The sequence below is a fragment of the Cardiocondyla obscurior genome, linkage group LG16 (genome assembly GCF_019399895.1).
Source record: "Cardiocondyla obscurior isolate alpha-2009 linkage group LG16, Cobs3.1, whole genome shotgun sequence".
In the NCBI taxonomy this organism is placed as follows: Eukaryota; Metazoa; Arthropoda; class Insecta; order Hymenoptera; family Formicidae; genus Cardiocondyla; species Cardiocondyla obscurior.
The window spans coordinates 3088536-3114730 of record NC_091879.1 but is presented as its reverse complement, the minus strand read 5'-3'; the positions used below and the strand labels follow the sequence as shown (position 1 = coordinate 3114730).

General features: G+C 45.2%; 1 protein-coding gene across 2 annotated transcripts in view; it reads right to left on the bottom strand.

The window, feature by feature from the left end:
* LOC139108783 (uncharacterized) overlaps window positions 1–26195 on the bottom strand; it is a 45951-nt gene that overhangs the window by 10544 nt on the left and 9212 nt on the right. For both annotated transcript variants that reach the window (XM_070667359.1, XM_070667360.1), the window contains exon 2: window positions 5190–5424. In XM_070667359.1, the coding sequence (XP_070523460.1) occupies window positions 5190–5424 (235 nt within the window). The remainder of the gene's footprint in view (window positions 1–5189; window positions 5425–26195) is intronic.

Here is a 26195-nt window from a genome sequence, read left to right as displayed (position 1 = left end):
TATAATATAATTTAACGGGCATGCTTTAAATCATCCCGGGATATTATTTTACATAAATGTTCCCCCGTTCCGCGAGTGATACGTATATTCTTTTTGCATCTTCGTGCGAAAGATCTTACGCATCAACGTAATAACGTTACAAGTCCATTTTCCGACCCGGTGAGCACAGAATAGCGCAATGACACCAGGATAAGAATCGACGAGGATGGCGTGCCTCTCGGCCATATCGCGCAAGTGCACGCGAGCGAGTTTACAACGTCGTCGCATACCTGAGCGTATAATTGTACCTCCGAGGCAATAGCTGTCACGTCGATATTATGCAACCTGTGGGAACCAGCCTGGGCGTGCGGGCCCCGTTTATCGCGAGGCGCGTGGTCACCGGACCCCGTCGTATACATATATAGAATATATATCTTGTTCTCCAAGTCGAGAGAGCCGGCGATCTCGGAAATACCCCGACACATTATTCGCCAGCTGGAATGTCGCGCGATAGAATTCGCCCGTACTCGCGCGCTCTGAATTTAAAGTATTCCCTGCGGCACGCTTATTTCCTAACCAGTTGATCTCGCTCCAAAAACGAAAGCGGCTGGCGGTACTAAGAAAAATGCGAGCTCCGCACCTTCCGGTTTTTCTACGTCTCGCGTGGTAAAACAAGAAGACGCTTTCATTAAAAAAAAAATAGTAAAGAAGTAAAAAAAAAGATAACAATAAAATAAATTAAAGTAAAAATCATAAAATTTACGTTTGATATAAGTTCGCGCTCAAGTTTAGTTTCTTCTCCATCGATTCACCTCTGATTCACGCAACCGTAATCTCCTTTATCTCCCATCTTTACTTCCCCCTTCGATGCGAGTTTCTTCTTATAATGGTGCCCGCTTTATCTCACGTTCCGGATCGTGTGGTTACTTATCGAGGCAACGAGCTATACTTAGATCTCGCTATAAATAGCCCGCGCGGAACGTTATTAATTAGCGTGCCACCGCTGACTTTTGTGTTCCGTAACGCGATCGGGCAGAATTTGCATAGAGCGGACCGCAATTCAGACCGCACGCAAATCTGTACGTACGTCAAAATACGAGAGCCGGAGAGGCGCGAATAATTCCCGGTTGTCTGTCACCTCGCGTTCGCGTTTTAAGGGTGTCTGCATGCATTCGGCCGTTGCGAAATAACGCGAGCAGGTAATTTATATTTTATTTCGCGCCGTCCATCAAATTCCGATCGAAAATCCCGCTCTCCCGCCGTCGTCGTCACTCGACCGCGTGCATCCCGCTAACTCGTAATGTAAATCGCGCGTTGCATTTGGAATCGCGTATTTGCATAACGTAATACGCTGTCTCGCACGAGCGACGACGAATTGTTGCGCGGGCGGATTGCAAATAAAATACAAAAAGAATTAAAAAAAAAAAAAAGAAAAAAAGAGGAAGGGAAACGTAATTTCGCACGGAGGAGCGGTTGTCCCGCCCGCGGCGCCAGGTGTTAAAAGCGTGTCTCTCGACGCCGGCGACTTCTCGCGAGAACAATTTCGCGTCCGTTGCAATTTCATTAATGACCGATTCAATTGTCAACAACGCCGGAATCCGGGGAGCTGCGCAATTAGAGTGACAAATGAGCCGCCGCCGCCGCGGTGCCGGCGATGAAGGAACCGCCGTTCTCTTGACACGGCCACTCCTGAAGAGCGTTCGCTTGTCGCGTCGTCAAGGATGCTCGAACACGAGGGTCCGGGATACATGGAAACTGGAGGAGAGTCTCGCACCACCTTCGACTAGTCATTCCTCGGTCCTTACGGAGATTAATGGTGGGTGATGGTATGCAACGCGAGAAAGAGAGAGAGACAGAGAAGAACCTTCTATTCTATTCGATCGCCAAAGGTAGGACCTGTCCAGCTCACACGAGCCTACATCCCCGGGGACGATATATTGTCTTTCGATGCCGATTCTTAGACACAGCGACTCTTATGCCGCGAAATAAATACGTATAACGTACTTTGTACTGGATGCTCCACGAGCGACTGTCCGCGAACCCGGTCTTTTAATCAGTAGCGCGGTATAATAATTGTTATAGGATTAATAATGAGAAATATACTTCGAGAAGTCGCCTTCTTTTCCCCTCGATTTTTTGCACAACACGAGCAGAATCTTAAAGTAAATTTTTTTTGTATAATTTTTTAATAAAATAATAATCTCTTTTCTTTTTTTCGCGGAATCGCAACTAAAGCACATGGTGCTTTAAATAACGCATTCCTTTTTTTTCTTTTGCTATTAATAATGCACTCGGCGATGTACAATGAGCTGAATCTGCAGGATACTATTACCGCAGGGAGAAAAAAAAAAATTACGCAGAAACCGATTAGCGGGCTGGCTTCGCTGATATTTCATCGCGCTGGCGACGTTCGCGCGCGGAGAAATTGTTAGCGGATGCGAAATACGGCGATCTCGAAATCATTAACGGGCTACTGTGCGTTTAGCGTTGCAATTTACGCGTGTTCTCCGCGCACCTTTCACGCGGAGTCGCTTGTCGCTGCGGCGGATTATTGCGCGCCGCGATTATTGGTAATAGCTGCGGGCTGCCCCGGCTATTCTCGTCGGACTTGCGTATAAACGTCGCCGTCGTTTAAATATTACATCCGACGGACGTCTCGCGGGGCGAGACGCGCGATCGACTGAGCGCGAAAGTGCGGAGTAATTAAGCGGCGATCGAATCTCGAGCAATTAGCGAACCGCCTTGGAGCCGGCCGATATTAGCCCCGTTGATTTACAATCGTCCGTTCGTGATTCTAAGTAACTTTACGATACTCTCTTGCTCGTCCCCGTCGTAAATCTTATCAAAGATTACGGTGCGATTGCCAAATTGTTGTCGGCCGCTAGTAACGAGTGGAGGAAGACGATTAGTCGATGATTACGCTTGATAATTACTGCTCGTGATTTTTGGTCAATGATGTTAAATGCGCGACGTTGAACGGGACCAGAATAAAAGATGCAACAGTATATACCGGTGAGAAGTAACGAGACAATCAGAGATACGATTTCTTGGAATATTCATTGCGCGATAGCTTGTTAACGATTCAACGTGAATCGCGAAGTATATGATCGTCTACGGAGAAGAAGAAGAAGAAGAGGAGAAAGGCGAAGGGGTGGGCTCTAACGTGTATGCCAATTTATGCATACTTGGCCGGACAACACCCACATCGTCTCGTGAACGTCCAGATGTATCGGCAAGCTATCGATTGGGGCGACGAGGATCTTGAACTTTGAATTTCGATGAGACATGACAATGGAATCTTATGAAAAATCGAATTCTTTAAAAAATTAAACCATTTCTTGTTTCTCTCTCTCTTTCTTTTTTTTTTTCTTTTTTTTTTAATATAAAATAATTAAAAAGTTGCAGAAACTAAAGAGCTTTGTTGTTTTGTATTAAATATATATAACGCGATAGAAAAGCAAGATTCTCTCGGAAAGGGTACAGCTTCGATGCTACACCGATTTGGAAGCGAAGATGCGCGTTTCGACACTTCCCTTTCGTTTTACGACTTCTCGTCCTGTTTCTGGAATTAGCCCGAGTTCGCGCGATACGAGCGTCTGCGTCTGGCGCTGTCTCGATAGCTAGCTATTTTCGCTCCAGACGAATCGTAGACGTCGCGACATCCCCGGAGGCACATCGGCAAGCTAATTTAACCTTAACCCCTTCGCACCCTTTCCATTTCCAGAGAGGGCAATAATCCTCCGTCGCCTCCGTCGGCGACACTTTGCTTCCTTGGCTGGAAAAAGTTTGTCCCAACCTACGAACCGTCGACATTCTACCATCTAAAGTCCCACTACCTTACAGCGATTTATGTGAAAAGTAGTTTTCTTATACATTAAAAGTAGTATTTAAAAAAAAAAAAATAATTATAATTATAATAAAATATTGTCATTACTTGCAGTTAGTTTCACGATTTCTCAATAACAAATTTTAATTAAATCAATTTTTTAATGTTGAAAAAAAAATTTAGTTTCTTATTTAACAGTTGATATCTTGATACGGGGATATTTAATTGAGTTGTTCACTGAGGGACAGATTTAGCGATTGTCGGGGCGATGACGGCTTAATGCACACTAAGAGGTAGATATGGATATTTGCCGCGGCGATGGCGAATACCGTATCTGTCTCTCAGTGTATCTCACACGTAATCCTAGCATTAAATCGTTCTTCGGCGCCGCAACGCGTCGGAGCGTTTCAGGTGCTAACAAGAATGCGAAAAGATTCTATACGAGAGATTCAGCATAATTAGACACGCGCCTAGCGACGAGTATCGCGCTCTCTCAACGCCGTTTCACACAGAGCCGTTAACTGCATTTACATGCGTGACAAGGCGCCGCAGATATGACGGCATTCTACTTGCAAGTGCATCGTTCTGTGAATACACCGTTACACCTAATTGTGAGACGACTATCTCGACTTACCTCGCATCCGTCGCCCTCCGAACGTAATGCACGTTCCGGCTCTAGCTCCGTTCTTTCTCGCCGCCGGTAATTCAAAACTTGCGATATTTACGGCGCCGCGCTTTCAGACTTTAATACGTCTGTAAACTTTCGCTAACGGCCGATCGCGCGGCTCTTGGACTTTAACGCTTTTAACGTGGAGATTTTAATGCGCGGGGTTGATAAAGGCGGAAAAAAAAAAAAAAATACCGTTGCCGCGCGATAATTCAGTTATGCAGAGAGCGCGATAAGACGCAGATTCAAAGTTGCGAGAGCCATAAATAAAATCGACGGTGAGATACAAACGGAAAAGAAATAAATTATGTACTAGAGAAGTATTTTAGATACAAAAAGCGGACTACAGATACCGGAATATATACAATAATAATTAGTTAAAAGTTCCCGTTCGCTAAATAGAAATTGTAATGAATTCTAGACGTTAAATTAAAATTCGAAGCACATATAATTTTAGTTTAATCTCTCGAATGTTAAATAAATAAAAACTGTCACTATATTTTCATAAAAAAATTAAAAAATTAAAAAATAAAATAAAATAAAATAAAAAAAATTAATTTAAACGCATTCTTGCTACTTTGATTCTCACGATTTAACGATAGTTCCTGCGGTGAAAGAAAACGATTTTTCTTATCGCGCGCGTATCAATCGCCGACAAATAACGCCGACAACTATGCGCGATGCAGGAAATGCCCGAGATTCGTCGAGTTAACTGACCTGTCCATTAGCAGCACATTATCGCCGACTCTCTTATGGCAGTAGCCCCACACCGGTATTGCGTTGAAGGTGATGTTAATGGTAGAATACTGAATGGGCTCGTTCACCATGCCTCCGGCGCCCTTTCCGCTCACCTGCGTCACGAATTCGCCCTGGAATTCCGCAGAAAAGTAACAGCCCACCATGAACTGAGGGTCGTAACCTTGAAGGACCTCGCTCGTGATCACGGTACCGTCTGAAAGGAAAAGGATGAGCCCCTATTAGAGCCGGTTGAGCAAACCGCCGAGCTTTCGCGGAACACGTAAATGACAAGTAAGTCCTGACGGGAAAAAGAGACTCTAATTAATTACTGTTAAATTAATTCGTGGATATAGCTTTGTTAAAAAAAAAAAAAAATCTTACTCTCATCATTTTAATTGGTATAAAGTATCAGAGAAATTCTAATTTTAGATATACGTATTCTTATAAATTAATTAGAAAAATACGGTACGATGCTTTCAAATTGAAAACAATTATAAAAATACATGGCAATGTAATACTTGCACGCTGATTACAAAGACCGCACATTTATTGAAGCAGCTCGTTGTGGAAATTAATGAATAATTACCCGAGTAAAATGTAACAAATTCTGAATGATAAGGGGTCGTGGGAACGACCTTAATAATACCGTAACGGACTCCTCAATTAATTTTTATATCGTGCATGACCTTCATACCGGAAGCGCGAGTTTATTAGGAGTTTCGTACGAACGCTAAAGTATTAAAAAAAATTAATTGTCCGTGACTACAGCTGCGCTGTATACCATACCGCAAATACTTCCAATCGTTCTGGCGGCAAATTGACAGTAGATTATATCACGCTAAATTTCAACATCGACGGGTTCGACATCGAGAGATAAAAATCAAAATTCCACATTTACGAGGGCACTTTTTATTACGTTTTATTAGCATTCCTCGAAAACAGAAAGCATTTAAATAAAATAATCTCAAAGTCCTAAAGTGTTAAAAAAAAAAAACTCTTAAAAAATATATTGTATTATGTGTAATATCTCGTATTGAAAGAACGATATCTGTCGAAGATGCGCCGTGACGTGAAGAGTTGTGACATGCAGAACCGTGACTGTAACAAATTCCTATTCTGTCACCCGCATGTCGTGCATTCAGCAACCCGTGAAAGGGCATTAACGTTAGTAAGACTTATGCCAAGAGACAGGTGCGACGGCGACAGGTGGGATCACCAGCGAACACGAAAGATTAACACCGACTCTTTTCGTTCTTTAAACATGCAGAAAAAAAAAAAATTGATCCGCGTTGCGTTAAAATGATTAAATTTGACGCGTGGCTCGAAAGTCGTAAAGAAGCGATCGAGACTCTCAGAACCGTCCCGTTTTCCCACGACGTCAGTTTAAAAACCTCAGCGTTCGCGAGAGTGGGTTTTGCGACGTCTCGCGACTCGTCTGGAGCACACTCGAGAAATACCGCGGTACGCTGATTGAAAAAAAAGCCGACGTTATCATTTGGAAGTCGAGCAAACCGTGTTGCGGTCGGTCAATTGGCGCATCGGCCGCTCTTTCTCTCTCCGTCGTCTTTCTCGTTACAGAATGTTCGCGCAAAAAGCGCCAGGTAAATTACTTTACCCAGCGATCCGCGGTATAATGGAGGGCAGACCGCGATCCGGGACTCTCACAGTCCGGAGGCTGTGGCGATTATTAACGAGGACCATTATGCGTCTCATCTTTTGTGCCGCTTGCCGAACCGCGAACATCCTCCGGGTTCGGATGTAACATTGTAAGGCGACGGCTCTGCAAGTCCGATCGAAAAGAAGGACTTAGGCGTATTACATGACGGCTAAAATGCAGCTATCCTTGGTCATTGTCGTCGCGAGGACTATAATTAATCCTGTCGCGCTAGACGATATCGCGCCTGAGGAAAAGCTAGATCCGCGCGCGTGTAAAAGGCAACCGGAGCGTGTCGCAAACGCGTAATCATAGCGAGTGTTTGTCAGAACGTGAAGGTAGAAAATAGAAGGAGCCGTTGATTAAATGATTAAATGTTAGTCGACGTTGCGTAGGTGGGATAAGCTTCAGCGATGCAAACGGATAACAACTTGCAGCCTCCTTATTTAGTTGCAAGGAGGCGTTATCTCAGCAGGAGTTTTTTTTTTATTTTATTTTAATCCATCAACGCGGAGGAGTAATCGCAATTCAAACGCGCGCGACTTTGATTTTGAACTGCGAAAGAACTTAAAGGTGTGCGGCACGCCTTTTACTCTTTTTTTTTTTTTTTTTTTTCCTCTGCGAGCGCGTGGATTCCGGATGTTATTAATTGGCCGATGGATAATTGAAGTCGGCGCGCGACGGCGTGGAAGCCTCGGGCGAGATGTATACCGCGTAGAAAAAGAAAGAAATGGTAGCTCGAATAAGAAAAAGCGGCCGCGCTTAATGTCCCTTTTATTAAGGGCCACGAACGATGGAAGTGAGATCAAGTTTTTCCCACGAGCTCTCTCCACGAGCGTCTATCCGCCGCGCACCTTTACATATGTGTGTTATTTTCCGGCGATCTACGCGATTAATGCACCCGCAGCGATCAAGCGGCAATCGAGAGCTCGTCCCGACCTTTTTGCGACTCGTACTCTCGGCAAAGAGCTCGCTAGAATTAAATCCTTTACAAAAAATTATTCTTAAAAAAAAAAAGAAAGAACAAAAAGAGATCCAGGTAAATCCAGATAGAGAATCCGTTCTACAGAATAAAAAAAATATATGTATTTAAAAATGCCATCGTTGAAATTGAACGCAGATGCAAACGAAATCAAGTTGCGCCTTCATTAGGAAGACCGCTTGAATAAAACCTCTTCCGGATCGGGGAATCGTGTCCGGCCGACGTGCACCGCCAGCGTAATAACGTGCGCGCTCGCGTAAGTAACATTAATTTATCTTGAAGCGTAATTTCCGCCTCTAATGGGCGCCATTAATATGACAGCGTGCAGGCAGGCAGGCGAAGGGGAGGGCGAGAAAATCGGTTGCGCGGCAATCTCGATCCGCATTCAGTGTCTTCGCATGTTCGAGGGAACGTACCCTTCGGGCGACGCGCGGCTCCGTTTTCTCAGGGTTGCATTCCACGGGCTCACCGCGCCCGGTCGGCCAGCGACGCGTTGCAATTACTCGAAAGACTTTTTGGTTCCGGTGGGAGGCGTTTCTCCCATTCTTTCTCGCGTGTACGCGCTCTCCGCGTTATCGCTCCTCCTCATCTACATAAAGGACGATCAACTGGCCCTCTTACGCGACCTTCATTGCCTCGCTCCGTTCTGCAGCTTTACTCGCATACGCTCTGCACCTTCCTCCGGAACTACCTGGGTCTCGCGCTATCTCGCTCATCTCGCGACAGTACCAGGTGCTCGCGTGCAGAGCTCCCCTATCCTCGATACGTCGAGATTGTCGACGGGTAATCGATACCCCATTGCTCTCTTTACCGATCCCGCCGATCTTATCGAAAAATCCGCGCGCACGTCGCATTGTAATTAACGAGCGGGCGTCACGCATCGTCTACTATCTTATGACACTCGTGAGAAGTACACTCCTCGAAGTACTCGCTTCCTCTCTTAAACGTGCCGGGAAAAAGCCGGGGCATCGCGGATCTGCATAATCATGAGTAATGACGATCCAGTTCTAATGATCGATTACCATGGGGTCGATAATTAAATATTGAAGATAGCCGTGATCTTTCTTAGGAAGATTTCAGCCGAGATGCGAGATAAAATGAAATTACAGCTCTCGCGTAGGGTAGTTTCGCTTCAATTTAAACGTTGGCAAATATTTGTTAATAAATACTGTGCCCTCCGCTTTTTTTCTCGATGAAAAAGAAATCTCCGATTCCGATCTCTTATTCTTTTGCTCTGGTTATTAATTATATATTTTAAACATCGGCTAGTTAATATCAAACATCCTCTTTTTTACTCAAGTATGATCTTAGCTATTTATATTAATATTTATTCAAGTGTTAATCAAGTTTGTATTTTTTTTTATGCTAGGTAAAATTATAATATCATATGTTTCGAGAATTTTAATTGATCCAAGCCGCAATTTCTTTCTTTAATAACGCAGGAAAAATTCAATTATAAGTATGCCCTTCTCAATTACGAACAAAGTGGAGCGCCGCTCGTTTTCTCGTCGATTCCACGTTCCCTTTTTCCCGTTCACCTGCCCTTCATCTCCGCCGTGATTATTACAGATTTTCTTCAATCTTTCCTTCGGCGTTATGCGTGCTCTCGCCAGAACGATTCGAGTTCCATTTCGCGAATTGATACCAGGTGTTCGCCGAGTCCAACGGTCCTTAATCCGTACCTCCTCGTGAATTCTTAATGAGCGCAAGAAACTCGATATGTCGAGTGATCGCGGTGGAAATTAGAGGCCTGCGTCTAGAGAAGACGAGGACGCAACCAGGTATTATTGTAAGGAAGGGCTTGTCCCTCCGCATTATCCCTACGATTATTAAGAGTTCTCGAGACTAAAAATTTCCAAGCCTGGACTTTTTTTTTTTTTAATTACATTCCCATCGAATAATCAAAAACTCACTTTGATCTCATTCATTTTTATTCAAAAATAATCAAAATACAAAATACAAAGGTTTCTTTTTTTCGCTCAATGTAATTTTGCAAAGATATCTTTATGTAAAATTTATTCGCAAAGCGGGGCAAAGCGCCCTTTATCGCACGTGCTCGTTCTCGTTCAAGGGTTCAAGTGTTAACGACTATATATACAGAAGATGAAGGAATTCGCGCTGGAAAATCGATTTGATTCTCGTATCGCGGAATTAATCACGATCGAGAGCCATCCCGGCGTGAAGATCGACGGCGGCGATTTCATGACCGCTCGTTGTATATTGATTGAATGATAAATCGACGATCGGGCGGCCTCCAATTTTCCTCGTAAATAGAAATCGACGAGAGGCTGGTAGGTGAAATATCGCCGTTCGTTGAAATTTTATCATCGGCGAATCGGCGGCGCGATTTCCTCGGCGTTTCAATCGACGTTCTGGCGGCGATTCTATCTCGAGATCCGCGGACTCGGCACGGCACTCGCAAAGAGAGAGAACGGTTTTCAAATTGCCCGCAAGATCTACCGGAGGATCGCCCGTACTTTCCATTAGATCGGGAGGTCAGGCTTCAAAACCGTGCGAAAGGTGTGGCCCGGTAAATCGAGTGCGCACCGATGTGACTAGGCTGTTTAATAACAGCGTAAAACAGCGAGGTGTGCATATGTATACATCTGTGCCGCCGCTATCACAATTTCACGATGATTTATCGCAGCCGAGGTCTATCATTTCAACGGCGTAATGACCGGCAAGGCTCGCGGCGATGATACGCTAAGTCACACGAGAGAAAGTTGCACGAGACTGTTACGTCGAATTCATTTAAAAATCCGATTACATCTGAAGACTTTTGTATATATTTCTTTTATGCCCTCCTAACATTTTTTCTACAATGGCGTAACGTTGCAAATTAAAATACATGAACATTGATCTACTTGAAAATAATTTGTATCCACTTTAAACTAATCGAATAAAATTGTTTGGTTGAAAAATATGCGGCTGCAAGGCGGATCGGATTTGCGCGCAGCGGAATGTTGAAAAAAACCAGGATTGTGGTAAAATGATAGCGGTCACGTTCATACTCCCACGTCTCGCGTTATTATCCGCGACCGAAAAAAAAACAGCGCACGTGAGGGAAGGCGGGCCGCTTAGTTGAATCTCTCTTGGCGACACGGCTTCGATAAATCCACGCATAATCGCGGCCCGTTCCACGGAGATGAGGACTAGGACTTCAAAGCCGTGCGAAAGGTGTGGCACGCGGTGCGGCACGGGGTCCTGGAGTTATGGGACCTCTCGTAGTTCTCAGGAACCCGAGACCACCGAGTTCGGTCGTACATAATGCGCGTAGGAACGAACGTGCGAGCGACAGAGAGACCGTGAGCTACGCCCTTTCTTTTTTCTTTTATCCCTTTTTTTTACCTCTTCGTTTTCTTGTCTCAGCTCTCATCTAGAGCTCCGCGCATATGTACACCTATCTTTGTTTGTCATACCAACAACGTCGATCAACTGTATTTCGAAGAGCCACGCCGCGCCGCCTTTGTGAAGTTGACACCTCACTTTCTTTCCAATGTTAAAGATTTATTTATAGTAAAAAAAAAAAAAAAAAAAAAAAAAACGCTTGTTAAGTCCGAAGGAAATCTTATCAGAAGATAATCAAGGAAACAGTCAGGCGGCGGATGCGAGGCGATAAGTCTTTCATCCGCGGCCGGATGACATCAGCTGCGCGGTTATCTCGTAGACGTAAGAATGTACGGGTGCGAAATCTGCGTGGTATCGAGTCGCATTGCATGATGCTGACTGGTCACCCGAGACTCCTCGCACCGCATCGAGATCCATCGGGATAAGCGCCCGCGTATGTACCGTACAACGAGATCGCTACCGTGATTCGCGACCTCCTTAATGGCGGGGCTTTGCACGCCTCGTTTGCTTAAGAAAGTACACGGATTCAGATACACAGTTACTAATCACTGGTTCAGCGACGTCCTGCGCGAAAGTCTCCCGCGGGAAAAAGATTTCTTTGGCCCGCTTTGAGCCCGCCGTCCTCTCAAAGAGAGGCACTTGCGACACATCGGAACGTTGAATCGCGAAGACTCTTCAGTCTTCGTCTTCAGATTTCACGTGCGAGATAAAATTGCCGATCTGAAAGCCACGAGGCGGGTACTTTCCGCGATTACTTACCGGTACGCGAAAGGAAACGCTCTCCGTTCGCCCACACGCGAGGTTAATATCCGCAAATTTCGATAATAATAATTGCGCCCGTAATCTATTCCTAACTTGAGTCTCGCGATAAACTGCACGGGATTACGGACGACTCGTGGAAAAAAAAAAAAGAAATAAATTATGCAAAACGGACGTAACCTTCGAGCACGCCTTTTGAAGGGATCAAAGGCGCGAGGAGTAATTCGTGCATGAATAATTCAGGTACGCACGCAGTCTCGTGCGTCCGTACAGTTCGCCAAGTAGTCGGGAAACGCGATTATACAGGCGCGAGGAGAAAGAAGATGGCATGAATAATCGAGATTAACTCTGAAGATGAAATAGGAGAAGCCCCTTTGCATTTACGTTTGTCATCTCGACTTGCGGTTATCGTAAAGAGAAATGCTAAAGAGAACCACCAGCCGTTCGGTCGCACCCGTGTTAGTCACCTGAGCCCTCCAAGTCGTCGAGTCACAGATAAAGAGTTACACGAAGATAATAGCGAGTCCCGAAATCAGTTCCTGTTCAGGAGGGTGATGGAGAACTCAATTAAGTGCACATTTAAATCGCGCCCTAAACTTTACGTCCCGTAAACTGACAATAATTAAAATAATAATATATTAATAAAAAATAATAATAAAAAAAAAAAAAAATTAATAAAAAAAAATTAATTAATAAACGCGACATTTTCATCAGTCACGTGCTTAAGTAAATCGTACGATTATATCTCTTCTCCAAAGTTAGCACCTCATTTTTAGTTCAGTTTCTAAATTAAAAGTAAGGTAGATACCTAAACAAAAAAAAACAACTAGCGCGAATGACGAATTTCACCTTCGCGCACGGAATTTCTATCCCGCGTGACTACGTCGTCTCTGTCGCCGCGGTCGTCGCGTTCGTTGCTCGGACTTGCGTGACCAGAGCAGCCTCGGCAGATGCTGCTACCTTCTGCGATACATAAACGAGCTCTCGGACACGATAATGGGCTCTCCGCGATGTGCAGCTGGAGGGACGCGCCGCGGCCGCAATAAATTATTCCTTGCTCATCACGCCCGCCCTTGTCGAAGAATGACAGACGGATGCACCGACGCGAGCCGGTGCTGCGCCATGGCCTTCGTTGCAATTGCAACTCGATGAGAGCGAGACGTGTTCATATTTCAATCGCGCGTTTCATTTTCCCCCGTGTCAGCACGCTGCTCGCACGCACGCACGCACGCCGCGTAACAGTGACAGCTAGATTTGTCGCCGGTGCGGACGTCGATGACATTGATTGCTTCTAGTCCACGAGATGTTACCACTTCTATTTTTTCCCGGTCGACCTGGCTCTTTCGTCCCCGAGAGCCTAGCCGAAATGCATGAGAAACTCCCCGACTGCGTGCAACGTGCGACTGAAGGCCGGGCGCACCATCAGATCGTGGACCGGAATGGCAACCGGAACATTGCCGGAGAGATAAATTTCTCACGAGTGGTGCACGCTCCCTCCTTTCTCTTTCTCTTCGGTTCGCCTTTTCAAGCGCAAATGCGCAAACAGTGTAACAAAGTCGTAACGACGCTATTATCTGCTTAAAACCACACGCAGACCGATTACGCGCCGGGTACCAGCACCTCCGTCACGCTATCTCGACGCCCTTATTTAAGGGAGCGCCGACCCGCGAGCTCGAGAAAGAAAGAAAGAAAGAAAGAAAGAGGCAGGAGAGCGCGCGATATCCACGCGGTATCTGCCGCACTAGCTCGCGCGTAGCAGATATTTGCTATCTCCGCTGGAAAACGAACGTTTCCGGCGGCGAAGGTGCCTCGCCTTTCTCGTTCCGCGTCCTCTGTTTATCAAGCCATGGGAAACGTAACCTCGCGTATCTCGCTTTCCTTCCTCACGAAGGGAAGGCAAGGCAAACGCGTCGCCGGGTTTGAGAACCGATCGCACGGGAGAGACGCCCGCTGTACGTCCGAAGAGGAAAGCGACAGGCAAAGAAAGCGACGGCCTCTTAGACAAAGTTATTACATCGTAAAAGCTTACATTCGCGTAGCACGTCGTTATAAAATTGCAAAAAAAAAAAACGATTGCCGCGCAAATTTATAGCCTTTTTATTCGCGGTATAAAAATTGCAACGGCATTAAGATAATAAAAGTAAAATTATCTTCTTGTAATTACTTCGCTTTTTTAAGTTCCTTTTTGTCGGGAATTCGTGTAGCGATGATTGTTCCGAGATACGCCGTTAAAACTCGGACGGCGACATTTCCTATTGTTTTAATCCGGGATAATTTGCGCCGCGCGGAAGCTGACACAATGAGAAAACCGGCGCGACCAAGAGCCGCGATGTAGATTAGGCGATTGCGAATTCAGCGGAGCCGCGGCGTTTTACGTGGGTTTCCGTGAAAGCGAACGTCGTCCGTCATCTTATCCAGTCATCAGATCCAGCGTGCCGCGGTGTGCTTTCGTGGGTATTGTAGATAAAAAAAAAAAAAAAAAAAGCGCACGACGAGATAATGAGATCTTCAGTGCGCCGCAAGGGAGCTTCAGCTTTTGCCTACTCGCAGATTCCTCGCCCACTCGCGCGAGATCCTCGAAAAGCGGAAGTGAATTATTACCATGCCCGGCATCTTGTTCCACGGCAATCGCGCCTTTCTCCGCGCTCGCCCCCGAAACGCTTTTTACGTTCATTTGACGATCAACATCGGACCGCGAGACGTGATACGCCCGGAATTGAAGGTGAATATCGTGTGATCGCGCCCTCATTTAATTCGCGTCAATTCGTCTCAGTCGGCCTTTTTCTCGAGCCGAGACTCATTTCCTGTCGCTCGCGAGCGGAAGAGATGACAAGATGAAGAACCACGCGTTTCACGATGGGAGCGCAGGACACGTTTGTTCTCTTTTGGTTTGTTTCTTTCTTTTCTCGCGAGGATTTATTGCTCGTTAGATTTTCCATTTTGCAGCAGACATTTTCAGTTTAACGTTGAACGAATAGACAAAGCTTCTCCGCACTCATTACTTTTTAATGAGCACTCTTTATTCATGTTCAAACACGCCTGATTTTAATGAACGATACCAATAAAACAGCCTAATTAGGGACGGCTGCGGATGTGTAATTAGAGAATCGCGCGAGATCCGTGCGCTCTCATTTATTGAGTAACTATTACGGGAAATTAACGGCAGCCAGGCATAGCGCGCGGCTCTACGCTTTCTGAAGACGATCCACGAGGTGAAAACTAGCGGCGTAAAGAAGAATGGATCGTTTGTTTCGTTCTGATCAATGGCCGCGAGCACCCGGCTCTCGCGAAAGAAATCCTTTCACGCGAAATTAAAAATTCGCATTCTATATAACTCGCAATTATCAATTAAATCTAGAAACCTGTATGAAAGCCAAGAATCTCTTTTTCGGCCGCAATCAATCAATAATGTGACGCATCACCTCGATAAAGTGTCTGTCATTAAAGAAAACGAATAAAAAAAAAAAGGGTTGCTACGGTAAATTCTCGTTACGGCATTCAAGATCTGCGGCTTTCTCACGTTGCCTTTTCGATGCTCCCGTTTAAAGCTTACCGAACTGTGTCGCAAAACATTACTCGGCGGTCGGAATTTTTTTTTTTTTTTTTAGACGAGCGCGATAAAAAATCCGCTCTCCCGTGTATTAAGAGAATCCCCAAGATCCACATCCGGTGGTCCAGCGGCCGTCCCACTTCATCTCCCACCCGCCACTTCGTCGCGTTTTTCGAGGTCGGTGAGCTTGCAAAAAGTGACCTTCCCCGATCTTAGCATGCATCTTTCCATCATCAGGTTTCGTCCTCATCAGCTAGAATCGGTCGGCTTTTATGCGCTATATGGCCCAAAGAAACACCGTGGCCGCCGCCATGGGCGCCCACCAAAAGGGACTCATTTGTCACTCTTTGTCAACGATATCTCCGTAATGAAAAATAAATTCTTTCGACAATCATTTCTTTCCCACTTCCGTGCGTAGCTTTATTAATGAATGAATAATAGTCTTTGTCGAGTGAAAAGTCGATTATAATCCTCACTTTACGTCGGAGCAAAAGTACAATTCGTTACAAGGGTGCGAAATTTACGTCTCGTAATGAAGAATGAAATTAAATGGCTGAGATTAAGAAAAAAAAAAAAAATTTATATAAATTTCTAGAGCTGATTTAAACGGCGATTTACCGTCACGTTAATAAATAGTCTCTTTACTTCGGTATAAAAACGAATGCTAGGAACGAGTCGCATGTTTGACGAGTCACGGTGCACGTGGAATAAGTGCACGATGCGGTCGAGTGCGGTATGCGAGAAATTTTCTGACGGCAGATTAAAAATTATCTGGAGCGCCCATGGTCCGTTCTCCGGCCGGTGCTCCTGCCGATGGCTCATCATCGTTAATACAAGGCAGCCGTTGGCAGATGCCTGATTCCCTCTTTACACAACTTTTTTTCTCCCCATCTCCACCCTCCTCCCCGGTGCCTTCCTTGTAATTACCGATCGCCTCTGACGGGATCCAGAATTAAGAGCTTCCGCGGGACAAAGCACGGATATTACGGTGGTTTGCGCTTCCACGAACCGATCGCGCCCCGAACATCGTGTGCCCGACGATTATCCGAGCGGCATCAAGAGCTCGGGAAATCAAACCCGACTTTTGTTGCATTCCCGAGCGATTTGTCCGTGGCTCGCATCAAACTTGCAATATATATTAGCGCGCACGAAAGTTCCCTCGTTAAATAAGTTCGAGAAAAGCACGTCGATATGCCTTTTACTTCTTTACTCGAGGGAAAAATTGTTTGTATAAATTTGTTAAATTAATTTACTTTAAAAAAAAAGAACAGAAAAGAAAACCATTAAATTTACGTCTGTTCTTTCGCACTAATAAAATTGAGCAATGTCTCATATTCCCAAGATAGATTTCGCAAAATTTTTATTGCGAAATGAAGTGACCGAACGGAAATGTGACAGAAAGAATCGATTTCTCACGATTGCCTCGGAATATTTGGCCAGTACAAAGCAGAGGGAAAAGGATGAGATACTTCCGACGTCGACAACAAAGTTGAAGTTTCAGATGACAGTGTGGGACCATCGGCTCGGCGCCGTCAAAGGGAAAGAAAGAGGGAGAAGCGAGTTACCACAAAAATCTTCCTGCGAGCCTTTCAACCAAACGAAGAAGCCTTCGCCGGAAGTCGGTCAACCTAAAAGACCTAAAAGATCAGCTTGAGAAACGCGGAACGTGGAGGAGGGTCTCGCGAGAACGTCATCGCCGAGGTCGGTGGTAGGTACCAGAATCCGCGAGCTCGACAAAAAATAAGTTGCTCGAAAACATTTCCGATCCCTTCGCAACGCCGGACGTCTTTTAAACACTCTACTTTTATCGTGATATCACTGTTCACAATTGCGCGCGTAAAAAAAAACCAAATAAAAAATATATGCATTGTGTTCCGTGATAAAAAATTAAAAAAAAAAAAAATGAAACCGTAACCCGTCATTTCACTCGGGAATTATATATTTTCTGCTGCCACCGGATCTCGTGCTAAGCAGAAATCGCATCGCCGGTCTGGGCGTGCTCGCGAGGCTCGAGGTGGAATAAGAGCGGGGAAAAAAGGGCGACGAGGGAAGAGAAGAGAGCGATCGTTTCGCGTGAGCGATTCTCGGATGCGACTCCCGATATCGGGCGTGCAGCAGCCACGCAAAAACGCATTATGCATCGTTGCGAGCGCCCTTCGCGGCACTATCGGGAGCGCGATACAGTTCCCAAGACCGGCGCGAGCGAACAGTCACGCGCGAAGGCCTTGCGAGCCAGCTGGAGGCCCTCACCTTGGCATTCTTCGCCGCGATTAGGGTCGTTTAGAAGCTCCGGATGCATTATGGATGGGGTGCATATCTCCCCGGTCAATTAAAGAGCGTGCGCGCGCGTACACGTGCGTACTCTCCTACCTCCGCCGTTTCTTCCCGGCATCCTTTCGCTCCCTCTTTATCTCTCTTTTCCGCGCCTTCTTTTACCTCGCGACCGCTTCTCGTTCCTTCATTTGCTCCGCTCATCATTGTGCCCCGTATATTACGCTCATTACGGAAGGGCTCGCTTGATGAGAAACTGCACACGACTGTCCGACGTGATTTCAAGGACCGCGAATCGACCGGGCAATTTGCATAAGGACAATCTAGTTAACTGTCGTTTGCTGCACGCAACACGTCGGCTATATCAAACATTTTTATACTTTTATTTTCGGATTAAGATCTGGCTTGTCCAGTTTTTAAATATTCTTTAACGATTCGGAAATAATAAAGGGTTAATCGATTAACCGCGTATCCGCGGCGTTGATCCGATTTGTTTTCCTTTTCATTTAGCAAGATTAGAAAATTACAGCTGTCAACTTATCGGAGCGAAAGTGCCTATTAAGTATCAAGTGCGTCTCTTCGTGTCCTTGTCAAATGGATACCTTCGCGTCGAACCGTTGTAATCATCGCATTAATGTGTCCACCGACCGCACGTGCCGTGAATGAGAATCGTTCACCACGGCGGTATCACTTTGCAATCAACAGCGTATGCGAGCGGGATTGTTAGTCCACGATCGGCAAAGTCTTTCTCTAAATATAATCGGCCCGTTTCCGGCCGTCGTGCACAAGCGGCAGAAGCTGCTAACTATAAATACCTAAGTTCGAGCATGCGTAACCGCAGGAAGTTACACGCACGTAGAAATGTAAACGCGTGTTAGCAGCCGTCGGCGAACAAGTGCGCGTGTCTGAAATCGAAACGCGACCCTTGCGATTGAAAGATCAATCGTCCGTCCTAGGATGGTATTCGTAGTTCTTATATTTAAAATAATAATAAAAAAAAAAAAGATTATGATAAAGGCGATGGTGTCTAAGAAACCGCGCACGTTTCATCCTTCCGGCCGCGTTAATTGATCGTGGAAATAAATTTTCACGGCGAGTAAGTCTCGTTAGGCGACTTCTCAATCGTACCGCAGGTGCGGCCGTTCCAAAAGAGCGCAGGGATACCGCACGCGTGCCAGGAGATGACGCAGGCCTGGAAATTCCGCAACGGCAGGTTGCGGCGCCTCCCCGGAGGAATAAATTTGAGCAGGCCGCGTTCGCTTTCCTTCCCTCGTTAACATCGTTCCGACTGTACAATCTCGTTAGCGAGCCCACCGTTGGCTGGAATCGCGAAATATGTACCGATGCTATCGCCGAACATATCCTGTCGTGCCGGGACTATCGACGGCTTATTAATCGACGTGTGCTAATTCCCGCGACAAAATTCCCGACAGAACGAGAATTTTTCACGCGCTATACTTATATGTATCTAAACGCGTAATTAATAATAAATTTCTACGCGCGCAGTTAAAGAACGAACAAAGTTCGCTTCGTCAAAGAACTTTCGCCGAGATGCGTAATGAATACTTTATGAACTAAGCATGGCGGCTCGGCTTTACGAGTGCACGTGTGTCATTAACTTTCTCGTTATTAAAGAACACGTGTATACAAAATCGAGCAAAAGTATAATATGCAGTAGGAAAACTGAACAGTTTTCTCATTAAATTTTATATTAAACGATTATAAAAAAATGTGGATGTTATACGAGCTGGCTGATAACATAATTTATATATTTGCTATTTATATTTTTAGACCACCTTGCGCGAAGTTTTATAGATATGCAATTAACATGGGCTTGGTAAAAAATTATTCCGGTCGTAGGCGGCATTAATTAACGATTAATCGTAATTCTAATTGTACTCAAAAGGCGCGCTGCGTAGATTTCTTCCCGTCATACATCATAAATTCCTCGTTACGGTTTTAACGACACTGACAATAAAACGCGCCTGCAAACGTCGCTTCAAGATTAGGTTTGTCGACCTTACAACAATTTGATCATGGGTGTTCCTCTAGTAAATCTCTTTTAAGTAGAAATTAGCGAAGAAGAATGCAAGGATTTTTATATAATATTCTTTTATTACTATTTTTTTTTTCATCGATTAATAAATCTAGACCGAAAGACAACCGGCCGAGATAGAAGAAATGTGTCTAAATATAAAACGCGGGCGGGCGTGTGATGAAGAGTTCGTTGAAAGCGAAAAGATTGAGAAAAGCCAGTACGTATTTTGCTTTCATGTCGAGAATTATTGCAGCCGTTCGACGCGCCGCGAAAGCAGATCCTCTCGAAAGCTATGTTTCAAAATCTCCGAAACGTTACCTCGGGACTTTCAAAAATAGGATCGTAAATGACACGTTTATACGATCACTTATGAACGACACGCTCTTGTTCAGCGGCACATAAAAATAAAAATCGGAAAAAAAAAGAAATAACATGCTGAAAGGGAAGTTGCCCGTCTTCGAAGTTATTGCGATTTGATTAAAATCTCGGGAAGTTAAAATGGAATAAAATAACGAAAAATTGTGGAGGTAAGATCGCGCGCTTTAATATCTTTACATGTCCCTTTGAAGCGATTTTCATAATGGACACCGCAAAAATACGCGTATGAACGCGCGTAAACACCTGTTCTTAAATGCAGGTCCGGTATGTGGCATTTAATTTCGTAAGAGTGGTCCCGTTGTATTTTATTATGACGCAATTAATAATGCCGGGGCGGCATCGCGGAATTACACGATTCGGACTAGGTTCGGTCGCGTGTACCATCTGCGCCATTTAGATCATTGCGAAAGGATACACGGCGAGGCCGTCGCAGCCAGGAAGGAGGAAGCAGCTCGAAAACGCGATCCTCGCAAGAGAATGTGCATCCGGGTCTCCACCTTTCCGCATATGGCAGAGACGCGGCCGTCAGAAGGTGCATAGAAATTTATCAACCACACGAAGTCAAACGTGCGACACGAGATGGAACACGTTACAATTTACACTTTGCCATGCAATGCCCAACCGACACGACGCTTTGCAAAAAGTGGACGAATAATTTTTTTTTCTTTTTAATGTAAAAGTAATCCTGAAATTTTTATTTTTTATTTTAACATTATAACTTTAATTAAAATCGACTTGATTAATTATTGCTTTTAGAAAAGGAAAAAAAAAATTAAAAGATTAATTAAATAGCGGCGACCAACCATCGCAAAGTGTTATTGCTCTACGATTATTATTTCACAAAACTTCCGTAATCTCCTACTTGTAATGACTCGATATAAGTTTTCTATTATTACTCCGCGTGATTAACCTGTCGTCGATCTCCACATGAATCATCGTTCATGCACGAACGAATAGCGGCGTTCTAATAAGACACGTAACGTCCACGAGAAAGTAGAAAAGAATACATTCGAGACGCAAAGTGCTCTCGCGTTATGAAAAGTATTAATCGTTGAGAAAAAAAAAAAAAAAAAAAAAAGCCGAGGGCAAAGAACAAAAAAAAAAGAAGTACGTCGAATCTCACCGAGTCTGTCGTTGCGTTAGGTGTGTAAAAATACTGTCAGCGGTTTCGGAAATTGGCTCGCACGATAAAGCATTAGCGCGAGTCCTTTTTCGCGATATAAGGTGCGTCACAACTGTCGGTTTCTCAGCTCGTGTGCTGGATATATACGCGAATTGGCACTCGCGCTCGCAACTGTCTCGCCCGAGGCGTGCGAACTGGTTTCCTTTTCTAAGGTGGCCGAAGAATAGACCATTGGAATGCGCGGAGGGTGCATGTCGAAAGCGAGACCGCGTCATTGTCTCGACGGAGGCCGGCTTCTGCAACGACCCCGGCGTTCTTCCTCGTTTTAGCGGATCAGCATAGATCGATCTGCGCGAAAGCGAACGGCGGAAACGATTCGCTCGCGATTCGTTCGGCCTGCAACGATCGCGAGAGTTTCGTCATCCCTCTGCATGGCGAGAAAGTTTTACGTACAAGCGCGGATCATCGGAAAACTTGGAAGGCATAAGCTTGCGAGGTTTTCCGCAATCAAAAAAAAAAAAGATATAAAACTGCATTTCACGATAAAGATAGTGCTAAGACTCGCTTCACGGTCGGAATAATCTTCCGGACGTCTCTGTAATTTGCGGGTAATTCGAATTATGAATGCGAGAGTCGAGATTCAAGAAACGCTTTCTTACCATGCACGCGGTTAATGAGGAAGCGGTGGAAAGACGCGTGCTAATGGCATCAAATGTGACTCCGATTTATAGGCCAGGTCGCGAAATAAGAGCGCGCGTGGAGAAATAACGTTGATTAATTGCCGTTCTCAAGCAAAACTACAGCGAAATGTAAACTCCGTGCCCACCCGGACGGATTACGAAATACGTGCGGTTTAAAATCAAGAATGCCCACGCGAACCCTGTTTCTTTCGTATTTGCCGTCACGTTAATCACGGAATTGCGTTAACGTGAGTCGACTTCCTAACACGCCTCGCGGCACCAAAGAGGCGCCGAACGTCCGGCTCGCGCGCGATTCGTCATCTCGCCAGCGATCGAAAAACGAAGGAGAGGACTCGAGCGGGCTGACGTGACGTGTCCTCCTTCGACGTGCAGCTTCACGTCCGACAACGTAATCGAGGCGCATACTAAGAAGCCGGATCGAGGTTGTCAGGTCGTCACACTCGGTGTGGCAGTGCAACAATGACCGGCGGAATGAGCGAGGCGAAGAAGAACCGACCGGAAGCTCCTTATAATCCGCGAATGCCTGCATTGCCGCGTGCAGGGCCCCGTGGTATCCCCGGCATATTTCGAACGTTAGAGCGGCACAAAAGTACGCGAAGCCTTGAAATTCTCAGGGCGGGGATCACGATCGCCGTCGTTGAAATAGTCGGCGCGGGTCCTGTCTCGCGCACCGGATGTCTTTTCAGCTACGGAAACTAAGAGCGTTCGGGCCCAAGAATAGTTGACGGTTGCTTTACCACGGCGACTCCGCTGCCGGGCGTTGCGGAATTACGTAATGTCGATGGCAGAGCCCGCCGTGAAATCTCGTCGCTGTCGCTTTTAACGCGCGCGTATTTTCAGCGAGATATTCTAATTATATTCGTCGGCATTGTCTTTAATTCTCATTTACTGAATAATAAAGGCAACATCGATTCGCGTCAATAGAGATTTCAGATTTCTCGCTGACTACGCCGGTCCGGAATCCCGGACTCGAATCCTCGCGCGAATCTTGGATGCGGCAAAGTTTCACCGAAACGGATTCTCAAAGGATGTCGGGTCGTTATATACGAAGGGCTGTTTAAGTTTTGCAAAAAATAAATGGATCGCAAATTACAATGCGATCGTTCTTCGACGCGGCAACATATGGTGCACTTTCATGTGTGGGGAACGTCAAGACTTCTCTCCGAATCGCGTGCGAGACGCGGCCACCGCTGCGTATCGTGCGGAATTTCGTTGAATTTTTGATAGTTTCAAACGATTTTAACCCGTTTGCCTGTGCCAACCAAGACCTCATTAAAGTCCCGGATCCTACGGTGCGCTGTACCATTATTAGCAATCTTCAAATTCGCGAGCAAACAATGACAATGGGGATCTTAATAACAGGACCTCTCTCTACCCTTTTCTGTTAATGCTAGATATTTTTGATCCCCCGCACTGTCTTCTTTCCTTCTCACCCGACATTTTACCGACGGTGAATTCTGTTTCCGCCAACTATAGCATTTAGAAAGCCGTGTTTGCTATTATTATAGCGGCATCGTCGTCTGCAATGATGCCAGGTAAAGACTGCATTCCGGCACCTTAATAAACTTTAATTTATGCCCCCCCCCCTCTCTTCTCGTGACTCGTAATTTCCGCGTGCAATGCGTAACTGCGATATAGTTTCTTTTCTTTCCTCTTTCCTTTATATCGCTTTTCGAATTCTATTCTATTATTCTATAATTACTAAACTACGGAAAGTATAAATCAATGACCATTTATCTTTGACTTTTTAATCAAAAAATTTGAAACGATATGTAGAAATATTTATGTTCTTTTTTTTTTTCGTGTGTAAATTTGTTCCGACGTCTCTGTCTGTTCCGCAATCTGAGCGTGGAAAGGAAGACCTTTCGTGGTTCGAACCTAGTTAAGGCTATCATTTATTATAATATCTATCCGGTTACGGGTCATGGTTTCGGTTTGTTGGGGGTTTCGTGGTTATTAAGGTTTCACTGTGGAGTCAATTTACGCAAAACCTATCGCGTGCTTCAAGCATAATCAGCGTGTATACAAGAATGTACCGAGAAATACTTGAGGAAAAGATAATATAATTTATTTCCTCTCTACCATTGTCGCATTATGTATACTTTTCATATTTCCGTTTGCGACATCACGCATTCGATCATTTCCGTAGAAAAATGTTCAGTTCGAAGATATAAAATAATATAAATTTATTAGACACGCATATAGCGATTGATATAATAATAAAAATAATTAAAAAAAGGAATAAAATAAATAGATAATTAATAAACTTAATATTTATTATATGTATATTGAACTTTTTTTCTTTTAATTAAAAAATAAATTTTTTAATTACTTTTATTATTATATTAAAGTAATAGACTTGGAAAGTACAAGTTCTGCCTTAATTAAACAAATTAATAGCTAATGATGAGCGAATCAACGTCGAAACGGCGACGTGTTGGTCCACACGAAACGAGAAAAGTGAATGAAACGCGCTGTATTCAAGAAAGGATATTATGTGAGGATGGCACGAGCTTAACGTCCACGATGTATCACGCACGTCCTACACTCGCATGCGAATACTTGCGTATTGTCCAGAATCGCGGGGCATGAAAAACCAGTCTCGCAGTAGCTCGTGCCGAACCTTCAAACCTCTCGCACGCGTATTTTATATCAACTGCGAGTACGAATCACGCGAGCGATTCCCCAGTATCAAAATTTTCGATAATCACCGAAACTTACGATGCCTTACTAACAAAATAAGTCAGAACGACGTTCAATCGGCCTAAAAAATAAAATAAAAAATCTAAAAAAAAAGAAGTAAATGATAAAAAATAATAAAAATGCGATCTAACGTGATTTCGAGATGTTCGAGTAAGAAAAATTCACTGGCTTTTGAGACGCAGAAAAGAAAGCCAACAATAAGCGTACATATACGGGTGTCGTGCACGCGTAATTTCTACGCATTGTGCGGCGTCGGTATAGCGCGGTATTAAGAGAAGAGCGATTTCCTCCCGAGAGGCAGGAGAAATCGGAAGTGCGCGCCCTCCGTCCGACAGATGTTTGCGAACGCTTCTTGATTCCCGTGCACGTCAGCACACGAGCACGCGTTTATTGTCGCCCGAACGAAGGAGCCCTTTTCTCCCTTCGCGTAGCGCGCCGGTATCACCTTTCTTCTCACGAGGAACCGGACCGGCATCACTCTGCTGCAGAGCCCGGTATACTCTGCGGACTCCAAATATAATGCGACCCTTCCTCGACAACGACGTTGACTTTCGCCGCGAGACTGGCCTGCACGCTAAACGAGAACTTCGAGCAAAGCTTTTTTCTGCAGCCCGCGTACAATGTCAGGACGAGATCGCGACTTCTCGTCCTAGGATCCGTTGTTACGCAGAGATGGTCGAGCGGAAGCGCAACGAACTCGCGTGAGCCGCGAGCTGTACTTAGAACACATTAGCGGTTGAGGAAGTTAACAGTACAATAAAATGCACATCTTTTAACCGGTTCGAGCGGTTATTTCGAGAAATAAGAACGTAACGCGCGCGTAATTTTGAGGAACCGTTCAATAAGAATTTCTTAATTTTTTTTCTACACACGTTTTAAATTATTAAAGATACTCGTTCGTCGCGTTAATACAAATTTTAATAAAGCATTTGATAAGGCATTCCGATAAAATATGCAACGAAAATGAGCAGTATAAATATTCCCGTAACGGTAATAAAAACACGGACACGCCGATCAGAAAGGTATAAGGGAGTCGAAACATCTGCTACGGACACGCAATTTAATCCTTTTGCTTCGCGATGCACACGAGGGATAATAATGCACGCGCGTGCCACGCGCAGGAGTGTGACTCGGGGATATCCAGCCATCCGACTCCGCACTTTTACGCCGAAAAAAGAGATATATGGCTTTCGCAGCTAGGATATTTCTCGGAATGATACACGGCGCTGGTCAACTTCAGTCGGCGCGGAAATAGAAACGACACGCGCCGCCGCGTGCGAGCTAAATCGCGGCCCGATCGATCCATCCCGCGAGGGCCGCGAAGACGACCGGGAGCCTTCACGCATCGGCGAGGAATAGCCGCGTACGTGCGCGGAGAGACGCAATTACGCGTGCGATACGGCCCCGATCGACGCCGGCAACCATTAATGGGAGTGACTCTCCACGTGGCCGTGAGCGCTCGAGCATAGAGACGCGTG